Genomic DNA, 19,442 nt, shown 5'->3' with positions numbered 1-19,442 from the left:
CAATCCTCTTTAATTTTTTCCTTAAAATCAAAGAGATTAAGATATTTAAAAACATAAAATCTTATATTTTAATTTCACAGTTTAAGGGGCAAAATAAATATACAGAGCATGCTATTCTAAAAAAGATACTTTTATGCAAAAAAGAAAAGCACATTTTAACTTATATGTACTAAGGTAATTCATTCTATAGGCATGTCTTCAGAACTTGCAAATAAAAACAAAACTGACTGATTAAAGAATTATGATAAAATATTACATTTAAATTTTACCTCAAATACAACTGAAAGCTAAATCCACGTATAAGAGACTTGAGAACATATATGAATATAATTGAAAGCATATAAATGAAAAACACAAGTGAGAAATTTATCAATTAAGACACAAATCATTAGTCCAATATAGTGTAAACTTTAATATGTAAATCTGATACCATTTCATCACCTATTTATCAATGACATTGGTCTTAACTTTATATATTAAAATATTAAAAAGCTTAAAAAACATCATTGCAATATAGATACAATGTGAGAAAATACGTATTTGTGGCTTTATAGACAATCAAATTCAACCCATTTTATATATATTTTTTCTCAAAAAAATAAACAGCACTTTGCATGCAACAAAATATATAAGACTGGGAGAGTCTGTTTATGATTCAAATGGAGAGCAAAAAGGGAAAAATAAACAAAAACAAACAAACCATTCTCTGAAGCCTAACAGTTAAATGGCAGAAGTAGAATGTACAACAAACAACAGGTCTTAGATTCAACACATTTGGTGCAGATTAAGGCAACATGAACAAGGAAAGGAGCCATTTCAAATACAAAACTATATACATGTATATACATATACAAGTATGTAGTATACAAATACGCAACTATATACATGTATATGTATATACATGTAAATATATATTTACAAATGAAATCTATCGCTATTTAAAATCTTCTGTAATTGTATCACAAACATCAACAAATATACAATGAAAGAAAGGAGGAAAAAAAGGATCCTTTAGGAATTTTAAATATCCATCCTGCCCCTAGGCTGAATTTAGGCTGCTTTTCTGTTGATGATTTCCTAAATGACTTCTGCCACTCTGCATCATGCCTCAGTAGTCAGATGAGTTTTCTAGACTTCATTATGCCATCGTATAACCATAGCTTCCACAGTGTAATGCCACAAGCAGCCTGTCCTTAAGGATTTCCTTACTTGGGTATTCAGGTAACTTGAGCATGTTGATGCTTAAAAAGAAAAAAAAAAAAAAACCCACACCTCTATTAAATATGAAATTTCAGATTTTTTTTTTTTGGCACTGAAAACAGTACTAGATAATTAACATAAAACTGTCCTTTCAAATTTGCATTCAAATTGGAAAACCCTGAAGATGTATTTATGAAGAAAACAGCTTTTCTACTGCATTGCAGTATCCCTTAGCATTCACAAAGATTGTAGGAGAATAAGTTCTTTCTGGTTTAAAATAAAAAGCAACAGAACAATTTAGCTTGAAGAATCTAAACAAATTAACTCCCACAATGACCCTTGGTGAATAAATATATGTATTCTATTCTATTACATATCAGGGAGTAGTTCATCCCAAGACTACTCCCATAAATATATATTGAGATGCACGTATGTTTAGGATCAAAACTGAACCCATGAATTCACTAATAAAACTCCCTTTACCAGCACCTTCTCTGAAACTTAATTGACTAGCGCTTGATTTGGACACTTGGAAGGCTGGTGCTCTGTTCTCTCTATTGCCCACAACTTCTTTCAAAGAGTTTGAATAAAGTATACAATTAAGTGACCATGTTTTCTTTTCAATGTATTAACACAAATCCCACCTTTGGTATTCAAAAAGAGTTTAATTTTTAAAAATTGCATACTGAAAGTTGGCCCTCTTTTGGAACCAAATCATTAATTTTACCAGTATTGGGGAGGAAGGGGGGAGGAAATCCCTTTATTATTTCAGAACTGCATCTATTTTGAAACAATCTTGAAAAACTGCCCAAGGTATTGGGAGGTTTGGCAACTTGCCCGGGGTCACTTAGCACTGGGTGAAGCATGAATCCTGAACACAAATTTCCAAATCTCCAAGGATGACTATATCAGGTCAAGGGGCCTCACAATGAAAGATGAATACATTTAATTAACAAGAGTAATTTATATTTATATAATTCTTTAAGTTTGCAAAGCTCTCTGAGGCTACTTAACATACCATGTACTTGATGTTGGCAGCAGATTTGGAGTGTAGGGTACAGCAGCTATTGTAAAATTTTGCAATCCACTTCCACCCATTATATTAGCAAAGCCACCATGTGGGACCCTGGAACTAAAACACAGGATGTTATCAACCAGTAATTTTAGGAGAAACTTTTAAAATCTATATTAAACAATATTTTCCATTATTAATCTTTTTTTTTCCTTCAGAAAAAATAAAGATCACTACCATGTTGAGTGGACCAGAAGCCTTGAGGCAAAACTTATAGGATGATGTATAAGAATCAACTGGTACATAGGTCTGGACAGAGTGGGATTCACATCAATAGAAACAACATTCAAATCAATAAGGTCCTAAATTCTTTTGAGTATGCTCCATATAAGGACACCAAAACCTGAAGCTGTCTTAATCGACAGGGCCTACCTGTTCAGTGGCATTCCCTTTTTGAATCATGAAGAGGAGACAGAGTTAAGGTAGTGGAAACCAGGAAGCCGCATGAGCTTCCCCCCTCCCCCAATTTCCCTAAGAAACAACATTAAATCAAGCCTCTAAAATCATTCTGGAGTAACAGAACCCACAAAAAAGACAGAGACAAAGACAAAAAAATTTCCCAGCCCTTATAAGAGAACTTAAAAGAAATTCAAGAAAATGTCTGTCTCACTTGGATAAAAGGGGAGTGCAGCACAGTGCTGACAAGTGTCCAGACAAGGCAGCAGGAGGCTCTTGGAACCCTAAGCACAGATCAGCAACCAATATACTGTGGTCTTGGCTCACTGGTGGGTGATGCAGCAGGCCTGCAAGCACCAACACAAAAGGCTTACTCCCAGCTCTGGAACCCAGGACACAAAAAGTACAAGCAGGCCAGGTCATCCAGCACAAGGAGTAAGCCACCAGGACCTCAGGCCCCGAGCAGCCCCCAGTGTGAGAAGGTTAGAACAGTACCCTCTGTGTCCCACAAGTGGAGTTCAACTTTAAAAATAAGCAAAAGAAAGAAAAGAGCCCTGATCACAGAAAGGTACTATGATACCAGATAAGCAGTGAGGAAGGCTAGGAAGAGAGAAAAGTATAAACAGGGGAAATATACAAATAGTAATGACTACTGTGAAGGTGAATAGAATGAACTTTCCCAAAAAACAGAAGCAGATAAGAGTAGACCAAAAACTAAAATCCTACAATATGTTGTTTATAAGAAAACAGAGGTACTCACAGAGTAAAGGTAAAAGGCTAGAGCAAAATATTTTATGCTTCAGCTGAAATAACAAGGTAGGGTATCTTGCAGACAAAGCAAAAGCAAAAGTCAATCTAATTAAAAGAGCTAAGGACAGAAAATACTTTTTCCTAAAAGATACTATAGCCAGTAAGTACTATCTATACTAAATATATATGTACCAAATTGTACAGTATTCAAATTCTTAAAAGTTAAGTAAATTACAGTAAACGAATAGTAAAACTATACTTGGGGGGGGGCCTTAACCTCCCCCTTCTCAGAGCTACATAAATCCAACCACAAAATAAACAAGAAAGACTTGTTAAGGAGGTAAATTAGAATTTTAGAAAAGTTAGATATGATAAACCTTTGGAGAAAACTGAATGAAATTAGAAAGGAATATGCCTTTTTTCGCAGCAGTACATCATACCTACACAAAACTAACTGTATTAAGGCATAAAAACCTCACAATCAAATGTGAAAAGGCAAAAATATTAAATGTATCTTTTTTTAGATCATGATGCAATCATGTAATAAATTACTATAAAAAGATAAATTAAAAATTATTTGAAAACTAAATAATCTAATCCTAAAGAATAAGTGGGACAAACAACAAATCATAGAAACAATCAATAATTTCATCAATGAGAATGACAATAATGAGATGATATAACTAAATTTATGGAATGCAGTCAAAGCAAAACTTGGGGGAATTTTATATCTCTAAATGCCTAGAATAAAACAGAGAAAGAATAGATGCATAATTTGGATGTGGAACTAAAAAAGCTGGAAAAGGAACAAATTAAAAATCCCCCACTAGATAAGAAATTAGAAATTTTGAAAATTAAAGGAGAGATTAATAAAATTGAAAGTAAGAAAACAAAAACTAACCAATAAAACTCAGAACTGGTTTTATGAAAGAACTAATAATGTGGACAAGCCTTTGATTAATTTGATATAAAAAATTATGACAATCAAAAATGAAAGAGGTGAATTCATCACTAATGAATTAGAAATTAAAGCAATAATTAGGAGGTTTTGCCCAGCTTTATGACAATAAATTAATAATTTAAGTGAAATGAATGAATATTTATAAAAATATAAGTAGCCCAGATTACCAGAAGAAATAAAATGCTTAATCCCATTTTAGAAAAAGAAATTCAACAAGCCATCAAAGAACTCTCTAAGAAAAAAATCTCCAGAGCCAGTTGGATATATAAGTGAATTTTATTAAATATTTAAAGAGTAATTAATTTCAATATATGTAAACTATATGGAAAACTAGGCAAAGAAGAATCCTACCAAATTTATGACATAAATATGTTGCTGACAGCTAAACCAGGAATGGCCAAAACCAAGAAAGAATATTATAGATGAATTTCCCTAATGAATACTGATGAAAACTTTTTTTTAATATTAGCAAACAGATTACAGCAATTTATCATCAGGATAATACACAATGACCAGGTGAGATTTATACCAAGAATGCATAATTACATAAGTCATATGATTATCCCAATATATGCAGAAAAAGCTTTTGACAAAATATTCCTCTTTAAGACAATAGAGAACAGAGGAATAAATGAAGTTTTCCTTAAAATTATAAGGAGTATCTATCTAAAATCATCATGTAATGAGGATAAGCTAGAAGCCTTCCCAATAAGATTGAGGTGAAACAAGTAGGTCCATTATCACTATTAATCAATATTGTACTAGAAATGTTAGTTTTAGCAATAAGAGAAGAAAAAAAAAATTGGAGTAATTAGAATAGGCACTAAGAAAACAAAACTATCACTATTTGCAGATAATATAAAGAATCCTAGAGAATAAACTAAAAAACTAATTCAAATAATTAATAACTTTAAGCAAAGCTGCAGAATACAAAATAAACTTACATAAGTATCAGAAAAATTCCTTTAAAATAACTGCAGACAATATAAAATACTTAGGAGTCTACCTGCCAAGACAAACCCAGGAACTATATGAATTACAAAACACTATTCACACAAATAACATCAGATCTAATAAGCGAGGAAAATATCAATTTGTTCATGAGTAGGCTAAGCCTTTACAATAAAAATGACAATTCTATCTAAATTAATTTACTTATTCAGTGCCAAATCAATCAAATTACCAAAAAATTATAGAGTTAGAAAAAATAGTAACAAAATTCATCTGGAAGAACAAAAGATTAAGCATATTCAAGGGAATTAATGAAATAAAATGCAAAGGAAGGTGGCCTATATGTAACAGATCTAAAACTATTCTTATACAGTGGTAATCATCAAAATTATTCGAGAGTGGCTAAGAAATAGAATGGTGGATCAGTGAAATAATTTAGGTACACACTAGACAATAGTAAATGACTACGATAATCTTCTGTTAGATAAATCCAAAGACTCCAGTTTCTGGAATAAGAACTCGCTGTCTGACAAAAATTGCTGGGAAAACTGTATAGTACAAACTAGGCACACATTGACATCACATAACTTATACCAAGAGAAGGTCAAAATGGATACAAATCTAGACAGAAAGGATCACACCATAAGCAAATTAAAAGAGGGCAAGGAATATGCCAGGTACTGTGCTAAGTGCTTGATAAATATCATCTCCTTTGATCCTCACAACAATCTGAGAAGTAGATGTTATTATTACCCCCATTTTACAGATAAGGAAATTAAGACAAGCAAGTGACTAACTCAGGGTAACATAGCTACTAAGTGTTTGACACCAGATTTAAATTTAGTTGTTGTTATTATTGGGATTTTTTTGTTGTTGTTCCAGGCCTGGAGCTCAATCTTTGAGGAACTCTTGATGTTCCACACAAACCAATCCTTCCTGAGTCTCTAATATAAATAACATTTTTTCCCAATATCTAATATATAATTATAAAAATATTTCTTACCTGCCAGTAACAAACTGCAACAGAAGCACTCGTTCTTCCTGAGTTATGCTTTCCACAACTTCCCAGAACCACTAACGGAAGAAAAGATATTTCATTCATATTTCATGTAATGGAAAACATGAATGAAAAGGGATTTTTATATTGTTCTAAGTTCCTCGTGCAAATACATATTTCTATAAGAAGAATTTTAGAAATATTTTGCTCTGATTAAGTTGTATAGGGTTGATCTAATAAGCCTGAAAAGCATATAGAATTAAATTGTAAAATACCATTTTATTCCAATCACTTAAAGAGATTTTACCTGAACAACTGGATCATCTCTTTCATAGCCACTTGTGTATTCAGTATTTTTTATCCAATCATTCACATCAATTTCTGGCATACCAGAAAGCAGTAACTCCTTGAAGGAGGAGAAGGAAAAAAAATCTGATTAATCTCCAGGAGAAGAAAAAGATTACATTTAAATAATAAATTTATTTTTTTTAGAAATTTATTGATTATAAAGTTGAAATTCTTTTTTTAATGGCTTTTAGAAAATCAAACAATACAACTCTTAAATTAGGACTACATCTTTTATGCATATCAAATATTTAACAGATTGCTATACATTTTTTCATTTCAGTAAAATATAAAGAGGCAGCCTTTTTATGACAATTTGAATAACAGCATACAGATTATAATTTTCTCCTTCATATTTTCATTCTAGATTACTCTACAAAAACTTAAAAAACATTGTAATAGGAAATTATTCTAAAAATGAAGGAGACAGAAAAACCTAAATAATTCTAGTCAAGTCAACAGACTCCAAACATCTGAAAGGAAAGGAAGTATATAATAAATACAGAGAAAACATCTCTGAAGTCTTGGTGGCATTTCTTTTTTATTTACTACCTTCTAAAGAAACAAGATTCATAGGATTGTAGATTTCAGATCAGAGATTTAGATCTCTGGGAGATTTCAAAGATCATTTAAATATAAGTCATTTTGCAGACAAGAAAATTAAGGTACAGAGAAATTAAAATAATATGACAAAAGTCACTTATTCATTAAGTAGCTGAAGTAGAGACTCTAAATTGGGTCTTATAAGAATACTGAAAAATTTGTCTATCAGTGTAATTACATGTGCCCAATACAGCAATGTGGTGGACTATCACAGAAAAACAAAACTTGTGATATTTGAGAATTTCACTCAGGATGTATTTTATATTGACTTCTCTTAAACTGTTTCTTTTCTTTTTTTCTTTTCTTTTTTTTGGGGGGGCCACACAGCTAGGAAGTGTTAAGTGTCTGAGGTCAGATTTGAACTCAGGTCCTCCCATCTTCAGGGCTGGTGATCTATCCACACCACCTAGCTGCCCCTCAACAATCATTTTAAGACATTTTTGTTTGACTTTTAATGAGAATTAAGAGGCAGATTCTCCAACCTAAACAGTGTCAGAGTTCAGTTCAGTGAGTTCTATATTTGGGCACTTGATTACCTTAGAATGCTAATACCTATTTTTCAAACACATAATCTTCTCATATACTCCAGAAGGAAAAAAAAGAAGTTTCTCCTCTTTCATTAAAAAGAAGTAGAGAGCTTTAAAATTTAGTTCTTTCCTCTTAATAGATTCAAATTTTAAAAAAACTTTATTATCTGAATGAGATCTTAGTTTTTATTAAAACCCGTTGTCTACTTATTTAGCTAACTGTTGAGCAAGTTTATTTGTTTCAATAGCTTAATGATTCACACATAAGGAGGTTGAGAGAAAAGAACTCATACTGCTATGGTGATTTTTTTTTTTTGGTATGATAAGAAAGCTACTGTATTTGATGCTGTCACCAGAGACTTGTACAAGGGCAATTTTAACTGTGCTGAAACTTTTCTTTTGGCTGCTGCTGACATGTAGTTATGATGCCAGATGAGATTTATAGTAGCTTTAAATTCTGTGGAAGCAGACCACCCTGTTTCTCTTTTTAGAAATAATAAGAAACCACTTGATAATTATCTTAGTCTGAAGCCTATGGGCTAAACCGAAAAGAGAAAAGAAATCTTATCTTTCTTTGATGATAAATTCCAAAGTAATATTTTGCTATCCTCTCTGATTAATCCAGAAAGGACTCTTCTCTTGAAGTAATTAGGTGGGAAAAAGGCAAAGAACTCCCTAAAATGACCTACCTAAGAGTGGAAGTATTTTTCTCCAGTCCTTGAGGAGATTGTGGTAATAACCACCTTAGAGACTAATCTATTTCAACTGCGTCAAGCTCAAACAGAATCTAGAGACAACTAATATGTACATAAGTATCTCTTTGGGCCCCATGTTGACTTGGTTTCAAAAACGTAATAATATCTATGTTTTATTATATTTTTATTTATTTGGTTGAATATTTCCCAATTTAATTTGTTATTACCTACATTCACACAATGTATATAGTATTAAAACATGATGATTACCACTTCTGTTCTATTAGATTACTATAGTGGATTTTGGGAGTGAGTTGTCTTTCATTATTGAAGAACACCAAAAAGTTATTCCTATGTCAGAGTCAAGTAACAGTGTGTCCAACTATAGCTGATCAAACCAACACAAGCTTGGGATGTTCTGCCACAGGTCAGGCACAAACAGTTCATATGAACATTTGGGGTAGATTCTCTAACTTTGGGCATCTTGTATTTCTTCTGGGCTAATTCAAATCTGCTTTGCTTACAGAGTATGTGTTTCCCTATAAGAGCACACCATGCTGAGCAGTCCTGTGCCAGTATCTCCCATTTCATACAATCTATTCTAAAGTTCTTAAGACCTTAAAAGTATTCTTATGTCACTTTTTCTGACCACCATATGAGCACTTGTCCTGCATGACTTCTCCATAAAATAGTCTTTTTTGGTGAGCATATATTTGGCATTCAAACAAGGAGCCCAGTCCTGGACAGTAAAGAACAACTGAAAAGGAGAATTCTTGAAAAAAGTGTTCAAAGATAAATTAAATGGCTTTAGGAAAATGAGTCTCTAAGGATACACAAAATTAAGTGACTTTTTGTTTAATGAAGCAAACTGTCACTGAACTGTTACCTAAATTCAACACCTTTATTCTTAACTATGAAATATATTTTGTAAACAATAATATAAATCTGGCCTTTAAAATCACTTGAATTAGAGGGATTTGAGTAAATTATCAATCTGGGCATTTCTAAACTAAAAAAAAAAGTTTGGATTTAAAATAATCTAAAATTAATAATCTCTAGAAGGCATGTGCAAGTATTACAGAGTATATTTTTTCTTCAACAGGCAGTATATTTTGCTCTCTATTATATTATAAAATTAATTCATTCTAAAAAAAATTGATCCCTTAAGGTCTCTTAAAACTAAAAGCCTGATATGCAACAGAATGGTTTAGTTATGTATAGACAATGGAATATCTACATTAATAATATGACAAGAGAAAGTGTACTTTGAGGAAAGTGCACATTTGGGAAAATGGTGCTATAGCAAATAATTAGGAATGATATTTAACGTCACAGTTTATGAAAAGGAAAAAAAAAACTGAATAAGGTAGGATCACATAATGAGAAGGAATTTCAGAAACCAAAGAGTCAAATGTATCTCTACATCAACGATAGGGAATATCTGGCCTGTGGGATGTGAAATCATTTAAGGCAACCACAGGTAATGATGAGTTGAAAGTTAGTTACAACAACCTTTCACCGCTTGAGTTCTTAAGTTGATAATTTTATATGCCCCACAAATGATGTTAATAGATATCCAAATGACCACTGGCAGAAAAAAGGTTCTACACCCCTGCTCTATGACAAATGATCAGTCAGATTTTTCTGAGCACCTCTAGCAAGAGGGATCTACTACCTCCCAAAGTAATCCATTCCATTTCTGTATTGCTCTAAGTGTTAGGAAGATTTTCTTTCCACCAAGGGTAAATTTTGCCACTCTGAAATTTCCATCAATTGCTCTTACTTCTGCCAAATGAGAACAAGCAGAATCAGGCTTTTCTAGATTAACTGTGTTTCTTTAACTGATCATCTATCATCTTGGTTAAGATCTTTCACCACCTTAGCTGTTCTCTGGATACATTTTATGGCTTATCAACTTTCTTACTAAAATGTGGTACCCAAAATTCAATACAATACTCCAGATCAAGGAAGAATAAAAAGTTACAAACTCTTCCCTCAACCTGGATATGTCATTTTATTTAACACAACCTGAGATTGCATTACATTTTAAGCAGTTATACCATACTATAGACTAATATTTAACTTTTAATTCACTAAAACTCCTAGGTATATCTTAAGTCACTGTGTAGCCAAAATTCCCATATTTCGTACTTAAAAAGATGATTTGGCCTTTGCCATGCAAGCACAGTATATCCAGTATATATATACATATGTATATCTGTATATTTCCAAAAGTCTAAATCTAATTTCTAACCAGAACTTTAAGAATTGTCAATGTTGATAAAAGACTAGGTACTTCCACTTACCAATTCATATTCATCAAAAAGTTGTATAAGGGAAGGTGGAATGAACATGTGGAAACCCTGTAAGAAAGCATTGATCTGAGGCTGAATGGCTCTTGTCATTCGGAGCTCAGTAACAAGCTGGACGTATTCTGCCTGTAATTAAAAATGGGATAAAGAAAAAAAAATCTTAATGTGGTAAAAAATAAAATAAAATAAATAAATCATTAACAATATAAAGCATTTCCTCAGTTCAAAAGATTAAAATCTGTCCATACTAGTATAAATTCACATGAATTGATTAAAATTCTATTATATGAAGATAATTTACAAAGTAAATGATATGATGAAAAATCTCTGTTAAGCCAAGATAACTGCCTATTGTTCAAAGAAATCTTTTTAACAAATAATTCATTATAAAATGGATACTTATATTGAAAAATAATGTTTGGACGATTCAATTTCTTATCAAGATGTATTTTTGGCATCAATAAGAATACTATTTGTATGAGAACTGCTAATAAAATATGCAGCTATATCTTATCAACTTTATATTTTCTACACAGACACTACACAAGATTACTAAAGTTTGAATGTTCACAGCAATTATCAATTGATCCTTATCCTACAGGGAATGCATATTCCCTAGGCAAAAAAAAAAAATATCAAAAAACACTTCCCCAATCTCTCTTCATTTATTCCTTCTTTTGAAGGAACAGAACACTTGTTATTCTGTTTCAAGAGAAATATCACATACCCTAAGTCAGCAAGTGATACCAAGTTGCTTACTGGCTATGTATTTTCTGAAACACTTAGAATTGTGGGTAACTTACAGCCATCAATGTACTCTCAATAATGCAGATGGAATACTTTATTCCCCTGGCACAGAAACTGAACCCAGTCTGTCTCTTCATGAGTAAATATATCAAATGCCAGCTACTGCTACCACCTGTGCTATTCTCCCTACAACACAGTATGTATAAACATCAAAGTTCATTCAAGTCCAATCTTCAACAGGAAGAATCATTTGCTACAAGTTATTTACTGGTGGTTTCTGGGAAGAGAAGAAAAACTGAAATGAAAATACTCCCACTGAGACTGCTCTAAAAGTTTATTCTTCAACCTGACTTGCAATGAACATGTAGCTTCATTTCTGTATAATATAAGTAATAGCATTAGAACATCATGTAATCATTGCTACCCATTCAAATTAATATTGTGGTCTTTATACATTCTGAAATATTAAGTATTTAAAAAAAATTTTTTTTGACCAAGAATGTTTCTGTCTTATTTTCAGCTGTGTTGTTTCATCATTGTCAGTGGTGTCTTATACTTCTTGCCCCTTTGGGGATTTTCTTGGCAAAGATATTGGAAAGATACTTTTCCAGCTCATTCTGCAGATGAGGAAATAGAGGTGAAAAGAGTTAAGTTACTTACCAGGGGTCAAACAGCTAGTAAGTGTGTGAGGCCAAATTTGTACTCCAGATTCATCACTCTACGCTTTGCACTATGGATCAGTACTCATTTTCAAATACTAATCAATATTTAAAATGCCTCACTCTTATTCAACCTACACAGCCAATCAATATTAGCCAAATCTTTTCCCTTCTATTTCCAAAGATTTCTCCAATTCCTTTTCAGTCACAACAGCCTAATTCAAATCCTCATTACCACTCTTACCTCTCAGCTGAAAGATTGCAAAAGCTTCCTAACTGTATTCAAGTCTCTAGTCAGCCTCACATTTCCCTTCCCTAATCTAGTCTCCACACAAGTACAGATCTTCCCCACTCCAAAAAACTGTAGTAACTTCTTCTACACATCAGGCTAGATAACCTTTTATGAACTTATTACAAAGGGATCAAACATGATGTATTGATCAGTCAGTTCTGAATCTCAGAATTAATTCCAACAAGCCTCCATTGCAATTTACCCTACACTTAGGGCAATTTAGAAAGGCCATAAAACAAGGTAAGGGTCTTTCAAACTACCCAATTTTTTCAATTCTCCAAATTTTATTCATTTTATAGGCTCACTTTAACTACAGAAAAATAATCACAGAAACCTTTGAACCTTCTAGTCCAAATTTTAATTCTATAAATAAGCAGTTTTTAAAATGCATTCAATCTATATATTGTGGTAAATTTACAAAAGTCAAAATATCTACATAAAGAAATTCTGAAATGATATTAACTAAGAATTAAAGCTAAATTCTCACCTGATCCAAGATTGTAGATTATTAGAAGGAATGCTAGAAATTAAAAAATGTTAACATTTCCCCTTAAAGTCTAACCTAAACAGGTGATAATGTTATATGCCACAGTCTCCTTGAATTGTCCTACCTCAGTTATTCTGCCCCAATCCCCAGGTTCCAATACCACCCTTCTCTCTTAATCATCAGGATGTTTGATAAGGATAAAGATCTTCTATCTTAGACATCATGACCCCAGACCCTCCCTACTTATCAAAATGTCTGGTGCCTCCCCCAATCCTGTCAGACCGGATTGATAGTCTGTTCCCACTCTCAGCTTAGAGCCACATATATATATACTTCATGGGAAGCACACATTAGCTGCTGGATGCTATGGACATCAGCCTTGGGGGCCATGCCCCTAGCACAATCTCTCCCTTTCAAATAAAATATTAAAATTCTCTAATCTCCATCTTGTCTCAGTTTCTCTGGCATTACAATAATGTGGATCAAATGTGGATCACCTCTAAGACAAGTGGCATATGTCAAATGAACTTAATCTACACTGATGGCAAGATCCTAAGAACCTTCTATAAAATCAGACAACACATTATAAAATTAGAGATCCTTTAAGACTATCTTTTTGACTGATGTAATTTAAAAAAAAATCCAAGTAAATGAAAACATAGAACTTGCTTAAAGTCTTAATGTAAAACCTTAGTGCAAAGGCAAAAGAATAATGAGTTTCCACAAATTTAACCATCTTAACCTTTAGCCCTGGCAGTTGATTTAACTAAAGTAAGTTTTAATATGGAAAATGAAAACAAAAAGATTAAGGAAAAAATAACTATTTATATTAGTATCAGTAATAATTTGCATGTCCAGTTTCAGAACATTTTTTCTTACAAAGCATTAATAAGGAGAAAAAGAATAAAAGCTCGGGATTGAGTCAAAATGGCCAGAATAATTGAAAACAATGCAAATGAGATCCCAAACACAACTCCTCCCAACAGATCAATAAAATATACCACACCAAATCTCAATGAAGGAATCCAAAAAAAGTCACAAGCCCAGATCAACATAGAGAGTCAGAGAAAAAATGTCTACAGATACAAGGTACAGAGTGAGGGTGGGAACAAACACTCCAATGGAGGGGAAAGGCTGCATACCAAAACAGAAAGAGGCCTCAGACACATGCAGGGTCACCCCGGACTCATATTGGAGCCCTGCAACTGAGATACATTCCAAGTGGGAATCTGAGAACTTATGCAGGGCCCAGCACTGACAGGCACTATCATTTCCAGGAAAGCAGGCCCTGGGCAGTGTTCAGAATTTTGCAACAGCAAGCAGCATGTGGTTCAAACCTCAAGCTCATAGGATTTTAAATCGGGTATCTAACCCACTCTGGAGATGAATAGTCACGACAGAAAACCAAGAACAAAGTTACAGCATACAATTCTATCGCTTAGAACAAAAGAAAAAAAAATTGGAAAGGGAATTAATAGCTTGGCACCAGACACACAAAACCTTACCCAAGCAACTTCCCCTCCACCCAAAAAAAAAATTCAAACGGATTAAATGGAAGTTCAATATTTTCATGAGGCAACAAAAAACATTAAAGCAAAATCAAAAAGCTGAAAAAATGGGAAGAAAAAATATAAAGTACCTTAAAATTTTAAAAAAACTGATCTAAAAAGTATATTTAAATGGAAAAAAATTTTAAATCACTAGACTATTTGAACACTCTGAACAAAAAAAAGAAAAAAAAAAGAGCCTAGACATCCTACTCAAGAAATCTTAAAAGTAAACTGCCCAGATCTCTCAGAACCAGAAGACAAAGTGGAAATAGAAGAATCCACTAGTCACTTCCTAAAAGAACCCTCCAAAATGAAAAAACTCCCAAGAATATAATAGCCAAACTTCAGAGCTTCCAGGTCAAAGACAAAAATACTACAAGTGGTCAGAAAAAAATGAATTTGTGTACTAAGAAGCCAAACTCAGGATCATACATAATTTAGCAGCCACTATTATAAAGAGGAGGAGAAATTAAAAGTACAATATTCTGAAAAGCAAAAAATAAGGGCTTAGATCCAAAAATAATTATTTACCTAGCAAACCTAGGAATCACTACAGACAGGAAAATGGAAGTTAGTAAAATAGAGGTCTTTTTCAAGCATTCTTGATGAAAAGAGCAGAGCTGCAGAAAAATTTTGAATTTCAAATAGAATCCAAGAGACATAAAAAAGATAAACATGAATGAACAATGATAAAGGACTAAACAGGGATAAACTGCTCCTACACTCCTATCATCATCAGGGTTCATGAAAGACAATTACAAGACCTGAGAGCAGTTATGTTTTGTACTGATGCTCTTAAGAATGAAAAGAAAAGGGAAAGGAAAGTTAGGGGAAATTATCCCATATAATCAAGGTGCACAAGTATCTATGCAAACAAGGAGAGGGTGAAGGGGAAATGACTGACACTTGAATTTCATTCTCATCTAAACTGGTCAAAAGAAGAATACATATAAAAAAATACATATAAAAATACATATAAAACAGAGTTAAATTTATTTAAATGAAGTATAATTCCATTTTATTCAATAGGAAAAAGAGGAGAAGAGAGAAAAAAGAAAGAGGAAGGGCAGATTAAGGAAAGGATGAGTTCTAAGTAAAAGAAACTGTAGGGAAATACAAAAATGTTTATAGGTGTTTTTTGAGGTGGCAAAGTATGGGAATCTGAAGGAGTGAACCTAAACTGAGGAATGGTTGAACAAATTATTGTATATAAGTGTGGTAGAACAACAATGTGCTGAAGTCATCAGCAATGACCAGCCAGGCTTACAAAAGACTACTGATGAAAACACACACATATTGACTGGAAAGGTAAAAGATTCGATATGCAGAATGAAACAATTAAAAAAATTTCTTTAATATGATTAATGTGGAAATTAATTCTGATTGACTAAATCTGTGATATCTTTTGTTTTTCTCATGTTTTCTAGCTACCTTCCCCCCTCTAGAATACACACATACAGAAATTTTAGACTGAAATTTCTTTCAAATTTCACTGCAAAAGACCTACAATTTGACATCACAAGAAATGACTTAGAAGATGGTCTTCTAGTTCTGATATGGTCTGCCCAAAATTGATCATCTGACAGTTATCATTCTGGTGATAGATCTTTTAAAATTTATATAATCTAGTCTTCCTGTAAATCTTGAGCTGGACCCATATTCAAACTTCTTTTAGCCTGGAAATACTTACCAGCACATGCACTTCACAGACAAAGCCTCTAAGAACTTTGTGTTAGTTCTGCCAAAATCAGACATCAATAAAAATGCCTTGAACTTTATGCACTAGACTTTGTAATAATATTAACTTAGGGAGAACTACTATCACACACAAATGTCACTTGAATTCCAATGATTAAAAGTATTAATATTGGCATTCTAAACTTTATAAAACAAAAATATTGACATTCAAATTTAGAGACTTTATAAAATAGTTTTAGCCTAAACTATATTTATTAGTAAGTGTTTATTATGCATATTTTAAATCCCAAAGGTGTTTTGACCTAACACACTTTTATTATTTGAAAAAGTTACCCACATCTTTCAAGAAAACATAGCAATAAATAACTCCACCGGCTAATGATTAAGAGGCATTGCGTGTATGTCAGGACATACTTAAATTTAAAAAATTTTACTCTAAAACTCTAAAATACTAATTGAAATTTCCCATAAGAGCCAGAAGGATGTTCAAACCCTCCCTAAGTTTTTTTGATGATGTTAAAAAGAATCATTATGCATAAAATATCTATACTTAGATATCTATAAATCTGGATATCTATACATATTCTTAAAATGAATCACTGAATATATTCCTCCTTTCAGAAAAATTTTCATAAAAACACCTAAATCTGAGTTTATGAATAAAAACAATAATTCCACACACTAATTCAACCTTCTAAGGTTTAAGGTTTTGGTTATCACAATTTTACAGGTGAGGGAAACTGAAATGTTCAGAGGTTAAGTGCTTTTAAAACCAGAATTCAAAGCCAGTCCTAATTTTAAGTCTGGTGCCTTTTTCATCATACCAAGCTCCTCTCCAAATAAGGGTAAATTACATTATAAAAATATTCATTGTCATAAAAAGTTTTTTTTTTTTTTGCTAGATATGCTTAAGAAATCTGATATTTACCTTAGTAAAACTTTCAAAATGCTGTGAAATGTTGATGCTATGATTTGATCTGAATGATTTAAATCCTAAATGAATTCTCAAATTTTAGAAAGAATGAAGATTTTAATTTGGTTAATTGTATGAAACTAATGATAACAGATGAGAGTTAAAACTTAAAAAAAAAAGTTTCCTTTTCTTTTTTTATTATAGCTTTTTATTTACAAGTTATATGCATGGATAATTTTACAACAATGACAATTGCCAAACCTTTTATTAAAAAGTTTCTTTTTCAAGGATATATATTATATCCCCTTTCTTTGCATAGGGCAGTATAGATAAAGAATGTTAATATATAAGTCAGACTCCATAGGTATATTATCTATTTTATGTTAAAACACTTTACTTTTTTTTTAAAAGAGATGGGCAATAAAGGAAAGAGAGGAATGAAATCAGGATTAAATGTCAGCCAGATAGCATTTATTAAATGTTTACTGTTTGCTAATTGTACTAAACACTGAGGAAACAAAGACAAGCAAAAGATAACCCCTGCTATCAGATGGTTGATAATGGGTGAGTCTAATGGATGAGACAGGAAACGAATATATACAAACAAATTATAGAATAAACAGGAAACAACTGTCAGAGGATAGGCACCCAACAGAAAGTAGAATTTTTAGTTGAGACTTGAAGGAAGCCAAGGAAAGTCAGGAGACAGAGATGAAGAGCGAGATTATTTCAAACATTGGAGGCAAAACAGAAAAAATGTCCAGAGTCAAGAGATGGGAGTGTCTTGTCCATGGAAAAGCAAGAAGGCCAGTTTCAATGAGTCAAAAACAACAAGGGAAGTTACAATTTTTAAGATGATTGGGGGGAGAGGAAGAAAGAAATATAAAGTAAGGAATTTGAATATGAAGAACACTGAATGCAAACCAGGATTTTTTATTTCATCCAACATTTAATGGGATAAAATGATCAGACCTATGCTGTAACAAAATCACTTAAGTGGTTTAAAGGAGAACAGACTGGAGTGAGAAGAGACTTGTAGCAGATGATAAAGATATTGTAAAAATGTTATCAAGTACCAGGAATACAGCAAAAATGTGTGATGATCAACTACGAGAGACTTAGTTCTTAGTGGTTCAGTGGTCCAAAGGAATTTCAATAGACTTTGGAAAGAAAATGTCATCTACATCCAGAAAAAGAACTAAGGAGAACAAATGTAAATCAACACATGCTATGTTCACTTTTTTTTTCTGTTGTTTTTTTTTAACTCTCCTATGGTTTTTCCCTTTTGCTCTGATTTTTCTCTCCCAGTATAATTCAATGTGTATTAAAAATAAATTTACTAGAAAAAATAAAATAATAATATCAAATAAAATATCTTAATATACAACAAAGTTTATATATAAATTTTATTCCTTTTGTGTATGTAGCCTGAGAACGTCTAAGAAGTTAGTGCTCATTAATCTTGAAAACATTTTTACAAGTCAATTCTTGTTTTCAAAAATTAAATTTCAGAGTTCAGGATTTAACTATACACTAATTATAACCAACTATAAAAATATCATCCCTATTTTCTTGCCATTAAAGTGGAAATGTCATATTGCATTTCCATTCTAATGCCCCATTGTAGCATGAAGATATCCCTAAAATCTTTCAAAGTACAGCAGAAACTCTAACAAGTTAAATCAAGCTACAAAAGCATCAAATCATTATCATTATCATGTAATATTTATATAGTACTTTTAGGTTTGCAAAGTACTTTACATTTATTAACTCACTTGATTCTTCAAGTGTGTCCCAGTGAAGAACAGACTAGCTAAGAATAGAGACATTCATCCCCAACAGGCTAATCACTTGATGACTGATCAAGACAATTCACATTACAAAGAAAACCAGCTACGCTGTTCCATGTGGCCTCTTCTCTATTCCTGACATAATGGAGGCTGACAAGAGAAAAGGGAGTACAGGTACAAGATTTAAAGTATCTATAAACACTAACTTAGCTGTCATTTCTCTAAGTATAAGATTCTTGCCCAGTGAACAACAAATGAACATACTACCAAAATAAAAGCAACTTGCTGATCTTGACAGTTTTGCTATAAATGAAATCATAAAACAAAACGAAGTTTCAGTTAAACGGAACAATGGCTCATAGGTTCTCCTTTAAGAGGTAAATAAAGAAGAGGGCAATAGTGGATTTTATCATATGTTCAAATGTATCAAGCAACATCACTTTATTATGGGATACACTTGGCCATTCTCAAGATGAATATTTGAAAAAACACTTAAT

At 32.3% G+C, this 19,442-nt stretch overlaps 1 protein-coding gene across 3 annotated transcripts in view; it reads right to left on the bottom strand.

Annotated features, from left to right (window-relative positions):
• Nucleotides 1–392: 392 nt before the first annotated feature.
• Nucleotides 393–19,442, bottom strand: part of HACE1 (HECT domain and ankyrin repeat containing E3 ubiquitin protein ligase 1) — a 94,735-nt gene continuing 75,685 nt past the window's right edge. For all 3 annotated transcript variants that reach the window (XM_031964480.1, XM_031964478.1, XM_031964479.1), the window contains 5 exons: nt 10,804–10,935; nt 6,635–6,733; nt 6,334–6,404; nt 2,219–2,332; nt 393–1,241 (listed from right to left, as the gene is read on the bottom strand). In XM_031964480.1, coding sequence (XP_031820340.1) covers nt 1,139–1,241; nt 2,219–2,332; nt 6,334–6,404; nt 6,635–6,733; nt 10,804–10,935 — 519 coding nt within the window. In that variant the 3' untranslated portion in view covers nt 393–1,138. The remainder of the gene's footprint in view (nt 1,242–2,218; nt 2,333–6,333; nt 6,405–6,634; nt 6,734–10,803; nt 10,936–19,442) is intronic.

Source organism: Sarcophilus harrisii, chromosome 4 (assembly GCF_902635505.1).
Source record: "Sarcophilus harrisii chromosome 4, mSarHar1.11, whole genome shotgun sequence".
Lineage (NCBI taxonomy): Eukaryota > Metazoa > Chordata > Mammalia > Dasyuromorphia > Dasyuridae > Sarcophilus > Sarcophilus harrisii.
Note: the sequence above shows the minus strand (reverse complement) of the source record. Positions and strands in the feature narration are given on the sequence as shown.